Source organism: Bombina bombina, chromosome 3, assembly GCF_027579735.1.
Source record: "Bombina bombina isolate aBomBom1 chromosome 3, aBomBom1.pri, whole genome shotgun sequence".
Taxonomy (NCBI): Eukaryota; Metazoa; Chordata; class Amphibia; order Anura; family Bombinatoridae; genus Bombina; species Bombina bombina.
Window position 1 is genome coordinate 604,788,891 of NC_069501.1, and position 25,155 is coordinate 604,814,045.

Sequence of the window (25,155 nt, forward strand, 5' to 3'; positions counted from 1 at the left end):
TTCCATCTGAACTTTCCAGTGTTCGCCACTATGTAAACAACCACAGTAGAGTTAGTGCTCCCGCCAGTCCATGAAAACCTAGCAGCATACCAAGAGCAAGCAGGTTCCCATTGATATAGAGCAGCGTCACTTGTAACTATAGCTGTTGACCCTATCTCAAAATGTCTCAATCCCACAAAAAGAAGCAAAAACCCCATAACACTTTGAAAAGAACGGTGGCAGACCACTTCCAGCATCCTGCCAGGATGGCCCGCACGAGGTCTGAAGATGAGGGCTCTGACACGGGGAGTCTCTCAGACAACCAACCCGATAAATCTTTAACACAACGGATTTCTTGCCTACCAACAACTGACAGCACCTCCAATAACCTGAAGGATTATATTAGGTCTCTATTAGAGTCTCACCATGACTCTCTGACGAAGAAATTTGAAAAATCACACGCTGACTTAAAGAGAGACATTGGTACCATTGGAGAGCGCACAGATGCGCTGAAGCGTAGGCAAGAAGACCTTACCATAGATCACTCAAACCTCCTTACTTATTCACAAAGCCTAGCGGGCCAGATCTCGGACGTCATAGCCAAACTTCACTATTACACGTTTAGAGTAAAGGTCCTTCGAGCCTTAGCTAAGGAAAAGTCCCTCCCGGACAAATATGCCAAACTACAGATCTATCCAGACCTCTCGCCACACACGCTTCAACTACGCAGGCACTACCAACCATTTACAAGGCTCTTAAGAGAAAAGGGCTTTAAATACAGATGGGGATTCCCAGTAAGATTATTTATAACCAAAGACGGCCAGCAGTTCATAGCTACTTCACCACAACAAGCTCGGGAGTTATTACAAAAATGGGATCTATTGCCAGCAGACCAAGAAGATAGAACCTCTGAAGCTAATAGAGGAAGCGGCCTTAGGGCCTCAGCACCTGCATGGAAACCACTCCCACAAAGACCTGCTCCAACATCCAAAAGATCTCTAGTGCCCAGAGAAGTGTCCTTATCCGAGGATACATAGGGAAACTGCTTACAGATTACAGACCACAGAATACAGCTTGACTGAACCTCTGAACAAAATTCAGACACTTGGGGGGAAACCTCACAAATCTCCCCTGGAGGGGACCCAAGACCACAGATGAAGATGGGTGAGATTTACAGAATTTATGTAGACTTTATCTGAATGACTCTATACCACTGCGCCCAGCAGCTCAGTAGTTCACTGTAATATATGCTACATTGTTAACATAATACTTGATTGCCTATTTAGTAGCATAGAACAAATTTCATGACATTGTTCAATACTGTGTTTTATGTTAAGATATGTTCTAGTTTTGATATGTTTAAAGTGAAGGTAACAAATTAAAGTAATGGTTTACCCGAAGTATATCTTCCCTTTCTCTGCTTTTTCCCTTCCCTTAAGCTGTCAGAATAAATGTTTTGCCTATTGACTAGCAGTCTACCCACACTGCACTTGACCTGACCATTTGACGAGAACTCCCCAGGTACCTTTTTACTGACCCAACCAACGGACTACCTCTTAACCCAACGCTTACACATCATCCTAGCCCAGTCTAATTCATAACTACGTCAACCTACTAACGACTATTTAGGCAAAGCACGACTCTAACTAATTACCTGGATGGAATGCCTACACTAACTCAGGTCCAGTAGTAGATACCACTATCTTTACAATCGATTATCCTAGACTGTTATTCAGTAAGACCAAAACTATCTACCTACACCCGATTGCGTTTCCCTGCAATAGAGCAACATACTCACTGACAGCTCACAATCCCTCCCTGGTATAACAGTTGACAGTTCAGTCCGGTTTGTTATGAAAGATAATGTTTATTTTGTTTTGTATGCTACTTTAATGTTTATATTATTGAATTTATTAATGGTTTCTACGACTGGTGGGGTACATAGCCTCTCCTTGCTTACCTCCGCCCCACAAAATTAGTTGTGCCTCCCTGGTAGAAATTCCAGTGGAGACACTCATTGTGAAAGTGATTGACTGACACTTTTTAGTAGAATAACCTCCTAGGGTTATTGAACAAGCACCATAGACCTAGGGGATATCTGTACCTGTCTGTTGGGAAGTATCTTCCATCAGTCGACCTACCCCCCACTTACCCTTGTCCCTATTCGGCCCTATAAAAATTACCACAATGGCACATATCCGTGTGGCCACTTTAAATGCACAAGGCCTAAATTCCCCCACAAAGAGAAAACTCTTGCTTAACTACCTACATGTACAAAAGGTTCATATACTGTTTCTCCGGGAGACACATTGGTCAGGAAAGGTACACGCCATCAAGAGATCCCAACAATACCCAACCTGCGAGATGGCGTCTAATATAGAAGGAAAGTCACGAGGAGTTGCAATTATGATAGGTAAAGACTTGACATGCCAGACAGAATACATAGAGAGGGACCCCGAGGGTAGATTTTTGATATTAGTTTGTAAACTCAACGAAACACTGTACACACTAGTTTCTATATACACGCCAAATACGAAGCAAATTCCATTTGTTAGAAAACTTCTAACCAGAGTGGAACAACTTAAGCGAGGACATTTAATCATAGGGGGAGACTTTAACATGGTGTGGGACCCCCAAAAGGATAAGCAATCCTCCCTCACTCTACATGCAGACAGAAACATTTCATCAACTTCCAATGCATTCCGCAAGCTAATGTATCAATTTAACCTATATGATGCCTGGTGATGTCTGGCTCCCGCTGAAAAAGACTTCACACATTATTCCAAAGCCCACAATTCTTACTCAAGAATTGACTATATATTATGTGACGCTTGGATTCTGGATCAGTGGGAGAATCCAGCCATCCAACCATGCACATGGTCAGACCACGACATGGTATGCATAGATTCGGTTGAACTACAGTCCCTAATCTCTAGACCCCCTTGGAGGCTCCCAAAAAAGTTTCTAGATGAGGGGGAACTCCCAGCACTCACCAAGACAATAACTGACTTTTTAACACACAATGACACAGGCAACATAGGCCTAGACGTGGTATGGGCAGCACTTAAGGCCTACCTTAGAGGACATTTTCTTAAAAAATCGGCCCACCTTTGTAGAGCGAGGGATCACTCACTTGCTAAGATGTACGGAGATCTCCGAACATTGGAGACCGCTAACAAATCACACCCGGAATCCCAAATAGCCCACCAGATAGGAGTTATCAGAGAGGAAATTGCTAGAAGGGAAACATTAAAAGTTCAAGATAGCTTACATAGACTCAAACAACTATACTATTACAAAGGCAACGGGGCAGACAGATTGCTAGCAAACAAGCTTAGGAAGCGGACACAACAGAGTAGAATAGCTTCCATTAACACCCAAAAAGGTCCAGTACACTCACCCAAAGAAATAGGAGAAGCTTTCGCAGCATACTACTCCTCCCTCTATAGCATAGCAACCTCCGAGAAGACAAACAGAGCTAGCCTGGAAGACATTAGCAAATTCCTGGAGAGTCTAAATTTGCCTACATTACCAGAGGAAGCTAAGACTTCCTTAGCCAGACAATTCACAATAGAAGAAGTTAAGGCGGCTATAGGCTAGCCTATCTCCCCACAAGGCTCCGGGTCCTGACGGATACACAGCCACCTTTTACCAGGTCCTCAGCCCAGTGTTGTCCCCAATCTTACTCAGTTTTTTTGAGAGCGTGGCCCAGCGTGGCAGTTTTCGGCCGGAATTCCTGGAGGCCAATATTATTACAATACACAAAGAGGGCAAAGACCCTACGCTATGCTCAAGCGATAGACCCATCTCCCTCATCAACGTAGATGCCAAAATTTACACCAAAATCCTAGCCAACAGGTTAAACAAACATCTACAGGCACTGGTTCATCTGGACCAGGTGGGGTTTGTACTCAACAGACAAGGCTCAGATAATACCCGCCGTCTTTTAAACATTTATGCGGAGGCAGCTGATCTGGGTCTCTCCATGCTCACCCTGTCGCTCGATGCTGAGAAGGCGTTTGACAGGGTGAGGTGGGAATATCTGTTCCAAACCTTCATAGCATTTGGCATACCAGACACATTTGTTAAGGTTACCATGGCATTATACTCTACTCCCACCACTGTAGTAAGGGGCTTGGGGTTCTGCTCTCCATCAGTAAAGATAGAAAATGGGACTAGACAGGGGTGTCCCCTGTCACCCCTTCTATTTGTCTTGGCAATGGAGCCACTCGGGACAGCCATTAGGAAGTGCTCGGTGATCCAGGGACTTCAGCTTCATGACACCGCTCAGAAGTTGGCCCTGTTTGCGGACAACCTAACAGTCTTTCTTTCGGAACCCCTAGATTCCCTTCCTCCCCTGTTTAGCCTACTGGAGAGATTTGGTGAACTCTCATACTACAAAATCAATGTTAATAAAACAGAGGCATACTCAGTAAACGTTTCTGCTGAAGACAAACTTAAGATCCAGCTCCTTTATACTTTTAAATGGTCCAACAAGGGGATATGACATCTGGGGGTATTTCTATCCCATTCCAAAACCCTGACTATCAAAGACAATTATGAGAACCTTCTGAAAGAGATTACCCTGGATCTTAATTCTAGAAGATTCAGTGAGATCTCATGGCTGGGCAGAGTTGCAGCCCTAAAAATGATGATGCTTCCCAAGCTCACATATTTATTCCGCTGCATACCTATCCCAATCCCTTTGCCCCTGATCCGAAAGTTCCAGACCCTTTTCAATACCTATACCTGGCACAATAAGAGGCCTCGAGTCGCGGCCCACATCCTTCAAGCCCCCATTGAAAGAGGCGGTATAGGCCTTCCTAATGTAAGGAAATACCATGAAGCTGCAATGATTACTCACGCCTCAGCGTGGGGTAGTAACCTTCCGGCAAATAGATGGAAGCAACTAGAGCAGGCCTCATTGCCAGCATATGTGAACTTGGAGGACCTCCTCTGGCTACCTCCACATTGACAGTCAAAAATCTGTGTTTCCAATAATATAGTAAAAGGATGCCAAGAGAGTTGGCTGAAATTGAAGCACAACAGGCTCATAGCCCCCCACCCCTCCCCCGTTCACTCTACCGGATGGCCACATCAATTCGTGGCCTTCCACGGAAATAGGTTCTTTACAAGATTTCTATGAAAACAGACAGCTGAAGACTCATTTCTCCATGTTGACATCATCCAAGCTGAATTCAAAGTTCCACTTTGATTTATTCCGAATAAGATCCCTAATGAAATCTTGGGGTTTTTTAGAGGACCAACTTCGTGATCTATCCCCTTGGGAAGTGCGTTGGAAAGCAAATCTCCAACTATATAAGCCCCTCTCAGTACATTATAAATGCTTAATGGAGGAGGATAGCTCCTCTAAAACAATCCATATGGAGGCCTGAGAGAGAGACCTGCAGCAAACATACCCACTTGAAACATGAGAAAAAGCTATAAGCCATACCAAAAAAGCTACTCATTGTGTCACTCTATATGAGTTACACTTTAAAATCCTCACAAGATGGCACCTCGTTCCTACAAAACTACAGAAACTCTATCCCGACCACTCCCCTATGTGCTGGAGGAACTGCGGAGAACAAGGTACTTCACTTCACATCTGGTGGACCTGCCTGGTGTTGAATGGTCTGTGGAGCAGGGTATCAGAATTGTGCAGAGACCTAGACCTAGTGAAGGCCCTTCCCCCGGTGCTAGCGATAATACACCTAGGAATAGACTCTATCCCAAGACCCAAGCGAAACCTTTTAACATGCATCCTTACATCCACCAAACTACTTGTGGCCAGAAACTGGAAAAAACAACAACCTCCTAGGTGGCAAGGAGTGATAGATTGCGTGAACCATATTAAAAATATGGAAAATTATGTATCCAGACAACGGAGCCAACTGACGGACTTCTGTATGACATGGGAGCCATGGGATACCTACTGGTCTCACAAACCTGCATAATTAGACTGACCTTTAGAGACAAGGGGTAACTAGGATGACTGACTTCCCCCTCTCCCATCACCCCCATTACCATAGATTCCAATTCTAAATCCACTTCCAGGAGACGCTCTGGAACCCCCTTTACTGAAACCACCCAGGTACAGAATGTGAGAGATCCCTCAGATGGACATACACAAGATCTTTCGCCCCAACCATTTCACTACGAGAGTCACATGACCCCTTATTAGCAATGACCCCGTGGGGTCTGTGGTGCTTGACTATCCAGATACCCTAGTAGGCTAGACTAATACACCAACTTAATGGCCGTCTTATTTATACTACTATTACGATATTCCAAACGCATTTATGAAGTCCAAATAATACTTGAATGATGGCCTCTGTAAAAACGAGGTGTTTTTTTCTGTTTTGTTATGACACAAGATCTATGTTTCAATGTTGCACTATTACAATGTTATGTTCCTAATTCACAATGCATAAGATGTATGTTATTTGAAATACCTCAATAAAAATTACTTATTAAAAAAAAAAATGTATTAACCCCTAAACCACCACACTTCCGCCTCGCAAACACTATAATAAATTTTATTAACCCCTAATCTGCCCTCCCTAACATCGCCGCCACCTACCTACAATTATTAACCCCTAATCTGCTGCCCCCAACGTCGCCGCTACTATAATAAAGTTATTAACCCCTAAACCTAAGTCTAACCCTAACCCTAACACCCCCCTAACTTAAATATAATTTAAATAAAACTAACTAAAATTCCTATCATTAAATAAATTAATCCTATTTAAAACTAAATACTTACCTATAAAATAAACCCTAATATAGCTACAATATAACTAATAGTTACATTGTAGCTATTTTAGGATTTATATTTATTTTACAGGCAACTTTTTATTTATTTTAACTAGGTACAATAGCTATTAAATAGTTATTAACTATTTAATAGCTACCTAGTTAAAATAATTACAAAATTCCCTGTAAAATAAATCCTAACCTAAGTTATAAATACACCTAACACTACACTATCAATAAATGAATTAAATAAATTAACTACAATGATCTAAACTAAAATACAATTAAATAAACTAAACTATAGTACAAAAACAAACACTAAATTACAAAAAATAAAAAAATATTACAAGAATTTTAATCTAATTACACCTAACCTAATCTAAGCCCCTAATAAAATAAAAGGCCCCCAAAATAATAAAATTCCCTACCCTAAACTAAATTACAAAGTAATCAGCTCTTTTACAAGCCCTTAAAAGGGCTTTTTGCAGGGCATTGCCCCAAAGTAATCAGCTCTTTTACCTGTAAAAAAAAAATACAATCCCCTCCCCAACATTACAACCCACTACCCACACACCTCTACTCTAAAACCCACCCGATCCCCCCTTAAAAAAACCTAACACTACCCTCCTGAAGATCACCCTACCTTGATCCGTGTTCAGCCAGCCGGCCACTTATGGGACAGAAGAGGACATCCGGACCGGCAGAAGTCTTCATCCTATCCTGGTAGAAGAGGACATCCAGACTGGCAGACATCTTCATCCAGGCAGCATCTTCTATCTTCATCCTTCCGGAGCGGAGCGGAGCCATCTTCTATCCAGCCTACGCGGAACCATCCTCTTTTTCCGATGTCCTAAGGCAGAATGAAGGTTCCTTTAAATGACGTAATCCAAGATGGCATCCCTCGAATTCCGATTGGCTAATAGGATTCTATAAACCAATCAGAATTAAGGTAGGAAAAATCTGATTGGTTGATTTAATCAGCCAATCGGATTGAAGTTCAATCCGATTAGCTGATTGGATGAGTCAATAGAATTGGGGGGATCGGGTGGGTTTTAGAGTAGGGGTGTGTGGGTGGTGGGTTGTAATGTTGGGGGGTATTGTATTTTTTTTTACAGATAAAAGAGCTGATTACTTTGGGCCAATGCCCCGCAAAAAGCCCTTTTAAGGGCTGGTAAAAGAGCTGATTACTTTGTAATTTAGTTTAGGGTAGGGAATTTTATTATTTTGGGGGGATTTTTTATTTTATTAGGGGGCTTAGATTAGGTGTAATTAGATTAAAATTCTTGTAATATTTTTTTATTTTTTTGCAATTTAGTGGGTTTTTTTGTATTATAGTTTAGTTTATTTTATTGTATTTTAGTTTAGATCATTGTAGTTAATTTATTTAATTAATTTATTGATAGTGTAGTGTTAGGTGTATTTGTAACTTAGGTTAGGATTTATTTTACAGGTAATTTTGTAATTATTTTAACTAGGTAGCTATTAAATAGTTATTAACTATTTAATAGCTATTGTACCTAGTTAAAATAAATACAAAGTTGCCTGTAAAATAAATATAATTCCTAAAATAGCTACAATGTAACTATTAGTTATATTGTAGCTATATTAGGGTTTATTTTATAGGTAAGTATTTATTTTTAAATAGGAACAATTTATTTAATTATAGTAAATTTATTTCGTTTTATTTAAATTATATTTAACTTAGGGGGGTGTTAGGGTTAGGGTTAGACTTAGGTTTAGGGGTTAATAACTTTATTATAGTAGCGGCGACAATGGGGGCAGGAGATTAGGGGTTAATAATTGTAGGTAGGTGGCGGCGATGTTAGGGAGGGCAGATTAGGGGTTAATAAAATTTATTATAGTGTTTGCGAGGTGGGATTGCGGCGGTTTAGGGGTTAATACATTTATTAAAGTGGCAGCGATGTCCGGTCAGGAGATTAGGGGTTAATAAGTGTAGGTAGGTGTCGGCGACGTTGGGGGGGGCAGATTAGGGGATACCAGCGGGCGTTAAAAAGCAGCGTTAGGACCCATTAACGCTGCTTTTTAAGGCTAACGCAGAACTCGTAATCTAGGTGTAAGTCTCTTGTCGCATACGATAAGTGCCTGCTTAATGCCTGAAAGATAATCCTCAACTAAGGATTCATTTTTAGTCCCAAAAATTGTCCCAAAAATAAAATGCAGAGAGTTATACTTCTTTATTTTAAAAACTCTGAAGTGCATCTCCTCACCTAGAAGACAAAAGCACTTACCTGCAGACTAGCTGTCCGGCAGGGAGACAGCTCACAAGGCATGAAAGGACACATACTCCTTACAGAGGCCTGTAGAAATAAAAGAACAGAGTAAACCTACTCTGCCATTCTATTTTAGGGCAGCAATATGTTAGGAAAACAAAGCAAGGCCCACCTCACAAGTTCCTAAATGCTTTAAAGCCACCACTACTCTAATGCAGAGATTGATGTGGACTTCAGCTATACCCAAAAATCTTGATTGTAGCGAAATGAAATCCAATTTTCTTCAGACACCAAACCTCACCTCCTCCATTGACAGAGGCAAAGAGAATGACTAGGGATAGTGGGTAGGGGAGTGAAACTTAACAGCTTTGTTGTGGTGCTCTTTGCCTCCTCCTGCTGGCCAGGAGTTATATCCCACTAGTAATTGACGACGTTGTGGACTCTCTATATCTTAGGAAAGAAAGAAGCCCCCTGAATAATGAACTGATGATCCAACCACCAAGTCAGAGACTGACTTGTACTAGAATCTAAGAATGTCTTTTGAAATAGCTGAGAATAATACCTGCACCATTAATGTAGCATACAAAAAGCCAAAGCAAATTGAGCAAATGGAATTGCATCTGAAGCTGCAATCATAAGACCTAGTACCTCCATACACTGAGCCACTGAAAGGAATGAGAGAGACTTCAGGCTCAGACAGGCTGATACCAATCTCATCCTTTTCTGTTCTGTTAAAGAAAGACTCATGGACACTGAGTCTATTTGGAAACCTAGGAAAGTAATTCTTGTCTGAGGAATTAAGGAACTCTTAGTAAATTGATCCTCCAACCATTATTATTATTTTATTATTATAATTTATTTATTAAGCGCCAACATATGAATATAATTCATTTAAATAAAACAATACAAGACTTGTAAGATACAGGACAAAATTTACAAACACATACAGGAGGGATTGAGGGCCCTATTCCCATGGGAACTTACAATCTATAAGGGTAGGAGGTTGAGAAACAGGAGGTGAGGACTGCAAGATTGAGAAAGATGTTAATACAGAGTTAGATGAGGAAAATGTTAGGTAAGTGAAATTAATTTATTATTGAGTTGGGTGGTAGGCTTCCCTGAACAGAAAAGTCTTCAGGGAACATTTAAAGGAAGAAAGATTAGGTCAAAGCCTGACAGCACAAGGGAGAGTGTTCCAGAGGGTAGGTGCTGCACGACAGAAGTCCTGCAGTCTAGCATGAGAGGAGGTGATAGTTGCGGATGCAAGGAGCAGGTCATTGTTGGATCTTATTGGACGGGCTGGAGTATACTTGTGTATTAGAGAGGATAGGTAGAGGGGAGCAGCGTTGGTGAGAGTTTTGCATGTAAGGGTGGGAATTTTGAATTTGATTCTGCTGTGAATGGGGAGCCAATGAAGTGACTCACAGAGAGGTGCAGCGGATACAGATCGTCAGGAAAGGTGGATCATAACAAGGGAGTGGATTATTTGCTTTGTGGTGTCAGCACTCAGAAAAGGGCGAATTTTGGAAATATTGCGAAGATGATTGCGGCAGGATGTAGAAAGCGATTGGATATGGGGGGCGAAGGATAGGTTTGAGTCAAGTGTGACTCCGAGGCAGCGGACTTGGGGCGATGGGGAAATGGTGATGCCGTCAACAGGGATAGAGAAGTCAGAAGTCGTCGTAGAGCTTGAGGGGGGGATAAAAGGAGCTCAGTCTTGGACATGTTAATCTTTAGGTGGTGAGAGGCCATCCAGGAAGAAATACCAGATAAGCAGTTGCTGACATGAGAGAGGACAGAGGGAGAGAGAGCAGGGGTGGAGAGGTAGATCTGGGTGTCATCAACATAGAGGTGATATTTGAAGCCATAACTGTTGATAAGTTTACCCAGCGAAGAAGTATAGATGGAGAAGAGTAGAGGACCCAGAACAGATCCTTGAGGTACTCCAACAGACAGAGGCAAAGGAGAGGAGGAGTCGCCGGCAAATGACACAGAAAAAGACCTGTGAGAAAGATAGGAGTGAATCCAGGAAAGAGCAGTGTCACAGAGGCCAAAAGAGCTAAGGGTCTGTAGGAGGAGGGGGTGGTCAACTGTGTCGAAGGCAGCTGAGAGGTCAAGTAAGATGAGTATAGAGTAGTGGCCAATATTTTTAGCAGAGAGAAGATCGTTTGTGACCTTGGTAAGGGCAGTCGCAGTTGAGTGTTTTGGGTGGAATCTGGATTGCAGTGGGTCAAGCAAGGAGTTGGCAGACAGGAAGTGGGTTAGGCGATTGTAAACTAGTTTTTCAAGGAGTTTTGATGTTAGAGGAAGCAGTGATATGGGGCGGTAGCTTTCAGGAGAATTTGGGTCGAGGGAGGGTTTTTTGAGTATGGGAGTAACTTTTGCGTGTTTGAAAGAAGATGGGAATGAGCCGGTAGAGAGAGATAGGTTGAAGATGTGGGTAAGAGCAGGAGTGAGGGTGGAAGATAGGGAGGGTATTAGATGGGAAGGGATAGGGTCGAGTGGGCAGGCATTGAGGCGTGAGGAAGATAGTAAGGAAGAAACTTCATTCTCAGTGGCTGGATGGAAGATACAGAGGGTGGCAGAGGGAGTAATTGGGCCTGTTGGAATATTTCAGGTTGGTGTTGGGATGTTGCTTCGGATAGTACGTGTTTTGTTTAAAAAGTAGTCTGCCAGGTCTTGAGAACTAAAGACAGGTGGGGGTGGTGGAGCAGGTGGGTAGAGGAGAGAGTTAAAGGTGGAGAAGAGTCGTTTAAGGTTTGAGGAAAGAGTAGATATGAGAGAAGAGAAGTAAGTTTGCTTGGCTAAGTGCAGGGCGGAAGTGTATGAACGAAGAATAAACTTATAGTGTATGAAATCGGGTTCAGAGTGAGTTTTCTTCCAGACACGCTCAGCAGTACGGGAGCATTTTTGCAAATAGCGTGTTTGCTGAGCATGCCAGGGCTGTAACTGACGTTGTGGTGTTTTGCGCAGCTGGTTAGGGGCAAGTGTGTCTAATGCAGAGGAGAGAGTTTTGTTATAGTGGGCTGTAGCAAGATCAGGGCAGGTTAAAGTGGAGGTGTGGAGCGGATCCACCGCATGTGTATTTCTACAGGTGCGGGGGCGGAGTGGGTTTAGCTGTTGCATCAATATTATAGGTTATCAGGTGATGGTCTGAAATGGGAAAAGGGCGACAGGTGGTGTCAGATATAGAGCAGAGGTAGGAAAATACCAGGTCGATAGAGTGTCCATCGCGGTAAGTCGGGAATAGGGTGGATTGTGAGAGACCAAAGGAGGATGTGAGTGAAAGAAGTTTAGAGGCAGCAGGGGCAGATGGGTTGTCAATGGGAATGTTGAAGTCCCCAAGAATTAGTGTTGGTATATTTGAAGAAAGTGAGGAAGCCAGGCAGCGAAGTTGTCAAAGAATTGTGAGGTTGGTCCAGGAGGATGATAGATGACTGCCACTTTGAGGGAGAGGGGGGAGAACAGGCGAATACAGTGAACTTCAAAGGAGGAGAAGGAAAGAGATGGGATTGGGGGTAGGTATTTATAAGTGCAGGAGGGGGAGAGCAGGATGCCAACACTGCTGCCACGTTTCTCACCTAGCCTAGGGGTATGGCTAAAGTGAAGACCACCGTGTGTGAGAGTAGCAATGGAAACAGTGTCAGAAGGAGATAACATAATTTATGTAAGAACTTACCTGATAAATTCATTTCTTTCATATTAGCAAGAGTCCATGAGCTAGTGACGTATGGGATATGCATTCCTACCAGGAGGGGCAAAGTTTCCCAAACCTTAAAATGCCTATAAATACACCCCTCACCACACCCACTAATCAGTTTAACGAATAGCCAAGAAGTGGGGTGATAAGAAAAAAGTGCGAAAGCATATCAAATAAGGAATTGGAATAATTGTGCTTTATACAAAAAAATCATAACCACCACAAAAAGGGTGGGCCTCATGGACTCTTGCTAATATGAAAGAAATGAATTTATCAGGTAAGTTCTTACATAAATTATGTTTTCTTTCATGTAATTAGCAAGAGTCCATGAGCTAGTGACGTATGGGATAATGACTACCCAAGATGTGGATCTTTCCATGCAAGAGTCACTAGAGAGGGAGGGATAAAATAAAGACAGCCAATTCCTGCTGAAAATAATCCACACCCAAAATAAAGTTTAATGAAAACATAAGCAGAAGATTCAATATTGATAGATCCGGAACTGGTCTGAAGGAATTGACCTTCTTTGGTACAATGAAGAGATAGAATAAAACCCCAGCCCCTGTTCCAGAACTGGAACTGGCATAATTACTCCAGCCAACTCTAGATCTTAAACATATTTCAGAAATGCTTGAGCCTTTGCTGTGTTTACTGGGACACGGGAAAGAAAAAAATCTCTTTGCAGGAGGCCTTAACTTGAAGCCAATTCTGTACCCTTCTGAAACAATGTTCTGAAACCAGAGATTGTGAACGGAATTGATCCAAATTTCTTTGAAAAGAACGTAAACTGCCCCATACCAGCTGAGCTGGAATGAGGGCCGCACCTTCATGGGGACTTAGGAGCTGGCTTTGGGTTTCTATAAGGCTTGGATATATTCCAAAGTGAAGAAGGTTTCCAAACTGATACCGCTCCTGAGGATGAAGGATCAGGCTTTTGTTCCTTGTTGTGATGAAAGGAACGAAAACAATTATTAGACCTAAATTTACCTCAGATTTTTTATCCTGTGGTAAAAAAGTTCCCTTCCTTCCAGTAACAGTTGAGATAAAAGAATCCAACTGAGAACCGAATAATTTATTACCCTGGAAAGAAAGGGATAGCAAAGTTGACTTAGAAGACATATCAGCATTCCAAGTTTTAAGCCATAAAGCTCTTCTAGCTAAAATAGTTAGAGACATATACCTGACATCAATTCTAATGATATCAAAGATGGCATCACAAATAAAAATAATTAGCATGTTATAGAATAATAATGCTATGAGAATTATGATCTGTTACTTGTTGCGCTAAAACTTCTAACCAAAAAGTTGAAGCTGCAGCAACATCCGCTAAAAATATAGCAGGAATAGAGACAGCCCCTTTAACCTTAGGGATTTTGTCCCAAACTCTAATCTGTCAGATGGCACAGGAGAAAATTGCTTAAAACGTTTTAAAAGGAGTAAATGAATTACCCAAATTATTCCATTCCCTGGAAATTACTTCAGAAATAGCATCAGGGGCAGGAAACACTTCTGGAATAACTACAGGAGATTTAAAAACCTTATTTAAACGTTTAGTTTTAGTATCAAGAGGACCAGAATCCTCTATTTCTAATGCAATTAATACTTCTTTAAATAAAGAACGAATAAATTCCATCTTGAACAAATACAAAGATTTATCAGCATCAACCTCTGAGACAGAAACCTCTGAACCAGAAGAACCATTATCAGTATCAGAATGATGATGTTCATTTAAAAATTCATCTGAAAAAAGAGAAGTTTTAAAAGACTTTTATGTATACTAGAAGGAGAAATAACAGACATAGCCTTCTTAATGGATTTATAAACAAAATCTCTTATGTTATCAGGAACACTCTGAGTATTAGATGTTGACGGAACAGCAACAGGTAATGTAACAGTACTAAAGGAAATTTTATCTGCATTAACAAGTTTGTCATAACATTTAATACAAACAATAGCTGAAGGAACAGATACCAAAAGTGATACACTTAGCTTTGGTAGCTCCAGCACCGGGCAGCGATTTTCCTGAAGTATCTTCTGACTCAGTTGCAACGTGGAACATCTTGCGATATGTAATAGAAAAAACAACATATAAAGCAAAATTGATCAAATTCCTTAAATGACAGTTTCAGGAATGGGAAAAAAATGCCAGTGAACAAGCTTCTAGCAACCAGAAGCAATAAATAATGAGACTTAAATAATGTGGAGACAAAAGTGACGCCCATATTTTTTTAGCGCCAAATAAGACGCCCACATTATTTGGCGCCTAAATGCTTTTTGGCGCCAAAAATGACGCCACATCCGGAACGCCGACACTTTTGACGCAAAAGAACGTCAAAAAATGACGCAACTTCCGGCGACACGTATGACGCCGGAAACAGAAAAAAATTTTGCGCCAAAAAAGTCCGCGCCAAGAATGACGCAATAAAATGAAGCATTTTCAGCCCCCGCGAGCCTAACAGCCCACAGGGAAAAAGTCAAATTTTTTAAGGTAAGAAAAAATGATTGAATCAAATGCATTATCCCAAATATGAAACTGACTGTCTGAAAATAAGGAATGTTGAACATCCTGAGTCAAGGCAAATAAATGTTTGAATACATATATTTAGAACTTTATAAAAAAGTGCCCAACCATAGCTTAGAGTGTCACAGAAAATAAGACTTACTTACCCCAGGACACTCATCTACATGTTTGTAGAAAGCCAAACCAGTACTGAAACGAAAATCAGCAGAGGTAATGGTATATATAAGAGTATATCGTCGATCTGAAAAGGGAGGTAAGAGATGAATCTCTACGACCCATAACAGAGAACCTATGAAATAGACCCCGTAGAAGGAGATCATTGCATTCAAATAGGCAATACTCTCCTCACATCCCTCTGACATTCACTGCACGCTGAGAGGAAAACCGGGCTCCAACCTGCTGCGGAGCGCATATCAACGTAGAATCTAGCACAAACTTACTTCACCACCTCCATAGGAGGCAAAGTTTGTAAAACTGATTTGTGGGTGTGGTGAGGGGTGTATTTATAGGCATTTTAAGGTTTGGGAAACTTTGCCCCTCCTGGTAGGAATGTATATCCCATACGTCACTAGCTCATGGACTCTTGCTAATTACATGAAAGAAAGCCAGGTTTCTGTAATTGCTAAAAGGGTGAAAGTATTTGATATAAACAGGTCATGAATGGCTGTAAGTTTGTTGCAGACAGAGCGAGAATTCCATAGTGCGCAGGTGAAAGGAGTGTATGCGTGTGGGATGCATTGAATGGAAATGAGGTTATGTGTGTTGCTTTTATTAAAGTTTCTATATGGAGTGTGTGATTGGGTAATGGTGGGAATGAGGGTGGGCCCAGGATTTGGAGAGATGTCGCCTGATGCTAATAGCATGAAGATGGAAAGTATGAGTAGGTGAGAATGAGATTTATAGCAGTGGAGGCATTTCTGTGAGGTGGTGCAGTTTAGTGACATAGATTTTAAAATAGAAAATAGTTTGTGAGAGCTAAGGTATGGTGAAGACAGGAGAGAGGGGCCTATATAAACTGCATGTGGAGATGGGTAAGGTATGAGCATTTGAGCCTGCTTGTGGAATAGACATGAGACTGATAAAAGAAAAAGCAGTCCTGAAAACATAGCAGAATGTTAATTGCAAAAGATTTTTTGAATTTAAATATTTTGCTTGCCTCTTTGAAGACACAACAATAGTCGTTTGGTGAGAGATACTGCTAAAGGAAAAGACAGATCTTGTACCAAGATATTGTCCAGGTAAGGAAACACTGCAATACCCTGAGCTCTGATTACAGACAAAAGGGTACCCAGAACCTTGGTAAATATTCTTGGAACTGTAGCTAGATAAATGGAAGATCTACAGACTGATAATGCTTTTCCAGGAAAGCAAATCTCAGAAACTGGTAATTTTCTGGGTGAATTCGAAGGTAAGCATCCTTTAAATCTATTTTGGACATAAACTGACATTGCTGAACAAAAGGCAAAATAGTCCTAATAGTTTCCATTCTGAAAGATGGAGCCCTGACAAACTTGTTTAGAGTCTTTAGATCCAAAACTGGTCTGAAAGAACCTTCCTTTATTGGATCAATGAAGAGATTTAAATAACATCCCATCCCCTGTTCCAGCAAAGGAACTGGTACAATCACTGTCATTTATTCAAGATCTGAGACAGATTGAAGAAAAGCTTTTACAGGATACATTGGAATATTGGACAAAAAAAATGTCCTCTGGGAGGTCTTGTTCTGAATCCAATCTGATATCCCTGAGAAACAATATTCTGAACCCATGGATCTGGGACAGATTGAAACCAAGCCTCCTAAAAAAAAGTCTTAATCTGTCCCCTATTGCTTTTAACATTGAGTTTCATAATATCAAATAAAAGATTTTGCACTAAACAGATTAGAACAGATTAGAACCAACAGTAGAAAACTGCAGTGCAAGACTGTCTAAACAGTAAGTAGAAGCTGCAGCTACATCAGTAATAGAAACAGCAGGTCTAAGAATATAACCAGTATGTAAAAAGTCCCTTCTTAGAAAATATTCTAATTTCCTGTCTAAAGGGTCTTTAAAATAACTACTGTCTTCCAAAGGAATAGTAGTACATTTAGCTACAGTGGAAATGGCCCCATCCACTTTAGGAACTGTTTCCCATAACTCTATATTAGCAGTAAGTAAAGGAAATAGCTTTAGTTTTCAAACCTTGCAGAAGGATTAAAAGACACACCTGGTTTAGACCATTCCTTAGCAATCATATCAGAAACAGCATCAGGAACAGGGAAAATCTTGGGGAAAGTAACAACTGTTTTACCAGAAGGTTAAGGATTTTCAACCCCTAAGGTGACCAAGACCTTTTTAAAAAAAAAAAACAGAATATGTTCAACTTTAAATAAAAAAAAGAATTATCAGGTTCTACATCAGATGAGGGATCCTCACTCCCAGAAGAAACCTCATGATCTGAAGATACCACAGCATCTTTTGTATCAGGACTCTCATTACTAGTAGAAGGCAAAACTTGAACTTATCTTTTGCGCTTTTTTGTAGGCGGAAGAGCAGCTAATGCCTTTGAAATTTCAGTAGTAATGTAATTCTTCCTTGCTGGATGTACTTCATCTGCATCTTCCTGTAATGAACAGATAGTAGGTGCATTATTACCTAGAGAAACAGTATTAGATTATTCGGAATGGGATAACAAATCTAAACATGAGCGACATAAATGAGCTGAAGAAGGGAACTTTAGCTGTTTTACAATAAGCACACTTAATATTGGTAGAAAGGTGTACAGGAGTCTCAGTTTCTAGGGTAAATTTAGCAACAGATTTTGCTGCACTATACAAACACCCCCTTTAAGCTAGCTCTTTAGTAAAGTAGAATCTATACCCCTCATAGGCTAAGCATGCCCAGACTAACTAAGCAGACAGTGCACACCAAAAAAAATAGCCTAAAGTGTGCCAAAAAGCCGATGTGCACATAACTGTGACGTGCGCCAACCCAACGGATGAACACTTACATTCAAACATGTGTTGACCTGAAGTGCGAAAGAGATCGCTTTGACTTGCGCTAACACAGAAGTAATACAAATAGGAGTACAATGTAGATCTGTAAAGGGAGGCAGAAGACAGGTCAAATTTACAGAGGGCTTATGAAGGATTTCCCATGAGGTGAAACCATTATATCATAAACCATACCCCAAATACATCCCTCTGACAAGCACTGTACTCTGAGGGGAACCAGGCCTCAACATATACTGAAAACCCCTTTCTCTGAAGAACACTGCACATCTTCATTCTTCGACGACCTCCAATGGAGGCAAAGTAATGACTAAGGTATGTGTAAGGTGGGAGGTGTTTTAAAGAGCTCTTGGGGTTTGGGAATCTTTGCCTCCTCCTAGGGTTTGAGAAGTAATCTCGCCACCTGTATGGAAGAAATAGAAACTGCCTTATTCTGTCCCTCCCTTTCCTTTACATGGACTCTTAGCTTGGGTATTAAATCCCACATGTTATGGATTTCCTATGGACCCTTATCATCATACGAAAAAAAACAAAATTTATGCTTACCTGATCATTTATTTTCTTTCGAGATAATAAGAGTCCATAGGCCCTGCCCGTTTCAATTCCATTTTTGGGCGACAGTTCTAATTTACACCTCTGTAGTCCCTGCTTTTCTCTTTCCTACCTATCTGTTTAATTTTATCTGCTTGGCTATATGTTAAGCTGAGGAGAGAGGGGAGGTGGGAAGGGATTAAAACTCTTGTGTAGGCTCTCTGCATCATCCTAGTGGCGGGAAGTACATTACAAATGTTATGGAATTCCTATGAACTCTTAGCATCCCAAAAGAAAAGAATTTATAAGGTAGGCAATTTTTTTTAACTATCTATATATCTATCCATCTATCTATATACACAAACCTTTGAGTCCTTCTCAGTCAAACACCTTGTCATATACAATATCAATCTAAAAAACATTTTATACATTCATTTCAATAATAAACATATAAATATATATATATATATATATATATATATATATATATCAGTCTAATACTTTATTTTAATATATTTTACATGTGTTTTGTTATACTTTTTTCTAAGCCCTAACACTTTATTTTAGGTCTTAATTTGCAATACATACGTAACTCATAATATGTAATATAAGCGATTTTTAACAAGGCCAAGCTAAACATATGTTGTATGTGCCAAACATTCTCTGGTAATTTTGTTTTACCATAAACTTGTAATACCAGATTTTTAGTGAAGGAAAGTGATATTGATATCATACCCTGCACTATCAATAGCGCTCCAATTCTAATCTAGGCCTAGGTTAATTTAACAAATGAGAAACTGGTTTTATATTTTACACAGTGACATTAAAATATCTATAAAAGTAGAATCATTTTCCACACTCTCCAAATGATTGCATAAAGTTGAGGAATAAGGGTGTTCATTAAGGAAGAAGAGACGTTTTGAGAGAGGTGGTGAGGTTGAAAGGCAACTATACAGTGCAGGAATGAGACTGGGACCGATACTAAAGCTGAGGTCAATGCATTGGGTGGAGATAAGAGTAGATCTGGGAGGGTCATAGAAAATGAGGGTCACTTGGAAGTGGCTAATGATGGTGTTTGTGGCTTATGGAGTTTTCTAGAGGGTTGGGTCTCTTAGGGAGAATGTCTTTTGGGGGTGGGGTTAATTAGGAAGGTTGGTCTTTATGATTAGGATTGGAGGATAGAGGAGTATTAAAATTGGAGTCCTAATATGTGGGAAACTTGTATGGGTAACACAATGTTAGTGTTTGGAGGGTCCTTTGATTTATAGGGTTTATTTAGGGTGGATTATGTAAGTGATGGGTCTTAGATATTGGAATGACAACTAGATGTGATGTTTTACACTGGAGTCTGTGCATTTTTCAACATTATAAGTGTTTAGTTGTTGGAAGCAGTGGGGGCCAGCAATTAAGACAGAGTGCAAAAAATTTTGAGTAACATTTTAGCTCAAGGGTCAAAGAGTGTTATTTAATACATGCATAGTTGCTTACCTTTTCCATAAACACTGATTTTCCAGATATCTCACTGAGATGTATAAATTCTAAGTGTAAGGTGCCAAATTCAGCTAAAATGCTGCTTCCTGCTGAGGCCCAACCCCAGCTCCAGTTTAAACCACTGTAAAGGCAATTGAAGACCATATTAGCAAGGCAGTAAAATAAATACACTGTATATACACACTGTAGCAAAATAATAATATATATGTAACAACAATGCTTTCAATAGGAAACAGATATATTAAGATATTCCTAATGTCAACTTTGTTCTCTACATTTAAAACACCCCTTTAGATTGAGAGCCTTTCTAAATGTAGCTCACCTTGTAAAAAGGCACATCGAAAACTGAGTATGGGCAAGGGCAGGGCAGTCCTCTCATTTTGCTTATGTTTTTCAGAGTAAGTGTAGTAATGTACATTGAATAGTCTTACACAATGTAAGTTTTTATTGTATTGTACCCTCATGATTGTAATGTACTTTTATATAGCGCTGCATAAAATGTTGACGCTTTATTAATAAACAATAATAAATTATGACTAGTACTTTCTCATTTGTCAATGCCATATTGCACATATTTTATTGCAATCTTAGACTTGCATTCCAATCTTTTAGAGTTTACTGTGAAATACAATCTCAGCACTGCTTTTTTTTTGCATTCATACCCTAGAACACTGAGCTGTCCTACATTTAGACTGGGTAAACATGCAAAAACCTGAGTTTTTCCTCACTTTTACTAAGTAAAACACACACACACAAAAAACAACCAATAGGGAATGAGAACATCATCAATAATGGATTAATTAATGTTAATGACTGCTGTTTATGTTTGGCTGCAGTTTGTTAGTCTCCTAACAAGATTATTTTATGTGTGTGCAATTAACCATTTCCTCCTATTCTGTATTAAAGGGACACTGTACCCAATTTTTTTCTTTTGTGATTTAGATAGAGCATGCAATTTTAAGCAACTTTCTAATTTACTCCTATTATCAATTTTTCTTCGTTCTCTTGCTATCTTTATTTGAAATAAAAGCCATCTAAGCTTTTTTGGGTTAAGAACTCTGGACAGCACTTTTTGATTGGTGGATGAATTTTTTCCACCAATCAGCAAGGACAACCCAGGTTGTTCACCAAAAATGGGCCGGCATCTAAACTTAGATTCTTGCATTTCAAATAAAGATACCAAGAGAATAAAGAAAATTTGATAATAGGAGTAAATTAGAAAGTTGCTTAAAATTTCATGCTCTATCTGAATCACGAAAGAAATTTTTTTGGGTTCAGTGTCCCTTTAATTATAGTTAACATTTAATTGCTGTCAAGATCACACATTCAGATAATATATATATATACTGTATGTATATATTGTGACAGGGTGAGAGAAGGAGCATATGTTAGCAGGAGATTAGAAAGGTCACTTTTTCCCCTCTAACAAAGTGTTAATTTGTTAGTAGCTCACCACAGCTGATTCTGGTTAAATCATTTGGATCCTTTATAAGCAGTTCTGTAGAGGGAATCAGTGTCTCATTGTGCAGGCTACTCCAGAGAGGGAGGATTTGAGACCTTGCTGCATGTCTGAATTTATAGCTGGTAGAAACAAGAGACTGGTGAGCAAACTTTGTTCTATTCTGCTTATTTTGATTTGTTTTGTTAACTGGGATCAGCTTAGCTGCCCAGTATTGGCTAGTAAGGAAATATTGCATGTATAGTTAGTCTCCTTTAAAGGAGTAGGATTTTGTTTGTTTTATGTTTGTTTTAAAGGGGAAGTACACCCCAAGTTTAAAACTGCTGATAAAAATAAAACAACCTAAACCACTATATTTTGTGCTGAAGTGACTATTCCTGCAAGGGTTTTGTCACAGTGGTGTCAGAAGTTGGATTATTAGTGCCTGCTTTACTATTCTGGAAGCCTTAAAGGTACAGACCCACATAAATATGGAGGATGTTTTACAGGCCCTGTTGCAGGCTGCATCTATACAACAAGAGACTAATCGTCAGGTTGCAGCATCAGTTGCAGCTCAGCAAGAGTGTAACAGACTTTTAGCTTTACAAATTGGGACCCTGGCTGAGGCCCAAAAACAGGATCATGCCATGCTTTATGATGTTGTGCAGTGTATTACTGCTCAGGGAGCACCTACACAAGCAGAAGGTGTGAATAGGATACAGGCAAGCGGCTGCTTACAGAAAATGATGTCAGCGGATGATGTGGAGGCATATTTGGTGGCATTTGAACACACAGCTATACGGGAAGCCTGGCCACAAGACAGGAATCATTGCTCCTTTTCTCCTCGGTGAAGCCCAAAAGGCTTATTATGACTTGGAAGAAGAAGCTGCTAGAGACTATACACGGTTAAAAGCTGAAATTCTTGCCAGAATGGGTGTAACATGTACAGTGAGAGCCCAGCATTTCTATAACTGGCATTTCAACATGGGGAAAGCTCCCAGGTCTCAGATGTTGGACTTAATACATCTGGCACCAAAATGGCTTAGACCAGAGCCCCAAAGTCCTGCACAAATTGTTGAAATGCTAGTACTTGACAGATTCTTGCGAGAATTGCCCCTTGGCCTCCGTGAGTGGGTAGGACAAGGAAACCCCACTACATATGATTCTATGGTAGCTCAAGTGGAAAGATAATCTCTGAGACAACAAAAGACTTTTAGGACCCAGAGGCCAGGAAACAAAAAGGTGAGACTGAAGCTGAACCAGCAGATCGCTATCAGATAAACCACACTTTGCCAAAAGTGGATCGTTTGGGGAGGAACCCTTTAACCTGCTTTGAGTGTGGTGCCAAAGGACATGTCAGGGCAGGATGCCCAAACCTACCAGAACCAATGCAATGTGCCCTAGGAGAAGAACCATCAGGCTTTTGTGGACTTATTTGCCTAGCAGGCATGGAAGAAAACATACACACCTTCCGGGTGTCAGTATGCTTTAATAAAAGAGACACAGAGGCTTTGGTGGACTCTGGCAGTGCCTTAACTCTAGTGTCAGGAGATTTAGTGGAACAATCACAGTTGCAAAAAAATAAGACAAATACTGTGTTCATGGGTGTACTGTTACTTATCCTACTGCTGTTATAAGTGTCTCTATACTTGGGAAATTAATACAAATAACTGCTGTAGTGGTACCTAGGCTGCCCTATCCCTTGGTTATAGGAAGAAACTTTCCAGAGTTTCACACCCTAAAACAGTCTAAACTTACTGCTAAACAAGGAGAGTCAGAGGTTGAAGCAGGGGATAGGAGTCTACATGAAGTTTTCTCTTTTATTCACCCTGATTTGTATGCATCCAGTCCCAAAAGGGGTAAATCTAGAAAAGAGCGCAGGAAGAGTAAATACAGATTTAATAAAGCCCTTAATGAAGTTTTGTTAAATGAGCAGGGAAAACGTAGTAATAAAGGCGTGGCCACTCAGTGCACAGAATCTGAAGTAGATCAGGGAAGTGAAATTACTGAAAATGTTCCCTGTGAACTAGACATTATTAGCAGTAGCTTTAGGCGAGAACAAGCTAATGAACCCTTGCTACACTATGCAAGGAGCAGGGTAGTAGAGGTTAATGGAGCACCTATAGAAGGTCAAACAAAAAGTGTATACCCGTATTTTATGATTAAAAATGACCTTCTGTACCGAGTAATATCAGAGGAAGGCCAAGAGATAGAACAACTAGTTGTGCCTTCCTCTCATACTAGGAAGGTGTTAGATTTTGCATTCATACCTTTTGGGTGGACATCTAGGGGTAGAGAAAACTCAGGAAAGGGTCCTGAGGAGGTTCTATTGGCCAGGGGTTTACGAAGAAATAAAGAGATATTGTGCTTCCTGCCCAGAATGCCAACTGTCATCCTCAAAACCCAAGTTAAGGGCTCCACTTATACCCCTCCCAATTATAGATGTACCATTTGATAGGATTGGGATGGACTTGGTAGGCCCATTAGAGAAATCAGCTTGTGGTCACCAATACATTCTTGTAATTTTAGATTATGCAACTCGATACCCTGAGGTCATTCCACTACGTAAGGCTAATGCTAAAAATAAAGCAAAATAATTGGTACAAGTATTTTCACGGGTTGGGATCCCAAACGAGATTTTAACTGACCAAGGTACTCCTTTCGTTTCCCGTCTCATAAAAGAGTTGTACCAGTTATTTAAATACAGGCTTTGAAAACCTCGGTATATCAACAACAGACAGATGGGCTAGTAGAGAGGTTTAACTGCACACTTAAGGGGATGTTAAGGAAAGTTATAAGTAGAGATGGGAAGGACTGGGATCAACTGCTTCCTTACTTATTGTTTGCAGTCCGTGAAATTCCCCAGAGCTCAACTGGTTTTTCTCCTTTTGAACTTTTGTATGGTCGACATCCGAGAGGTATGTTGGACATACTAAAGGAAACTTGGGAGGAACAGGGAGTACCAGGTACTAATGTGGTGCAGCATATAGAGAAAATGCAGGAGCGAATGGCTCATGTTTTCCCCCTGGTTCGACCAATATATGGAAAAAGCTCAGGATACTCAAAAATGTTATTATAATAAGAGTGCTACTGTAAGGCAATTTAAACAGGGTGACAGGGTAATGGTTTTGGTTCCTAGAGCTGTGAGTAAGCTTTTGGCTCATTGGCAGGGACCTTATGAAATTATAGAAAAGGTAAGCCCTGTGAATTATAAAGTTAGTCAGCCTGACCGACGTAGGAAAGAGCAAATATTCCACATAAATCTTCTTAAGCCATGGAGGGATAGAGAAACATTACTAGCCCAGTTAGATAATATCAGGGCTGAGCCTCAAGTCTCAGAACAAGTAGTGACTATTTCACCAGAGCTAACACCGGAACAAGTAAAGGAAGTTAAGGAAATGGTGGAGAGGAATAAGGATGTTTTCTCGCCTATGCCAGGCAGAGCACAAGAAATTGCCCATGATATTGTTACTGAGCTTGGAGTAACACTTAAATTAAAACCATACAGTATTCCTGAGG

General features: G+C 40.4%; 1 protein-coding gene across 1 annotated transcript in view; it reads right to left on the bottom strand.

The window, feature by feature from the left end:
- Positions 1-25,155, bottom strand: part of MAN1C1 (mannosidase alpha class 1C member 1) — a 378,811-nt gene that overhangs the window by 201,743 nt on the left and 151,913 nt on the right. The window contains exon 7 of the mRNA XM_053705384.1: positions 20,196-20,304. Within this exon, the coding sequence (XP_053561359.1) occupies positions 20,196-20,304 (109 nt within the window). The remainder of the gene's footprint in view (positions 1-20,195; positions 20,305-25,155) is intronic.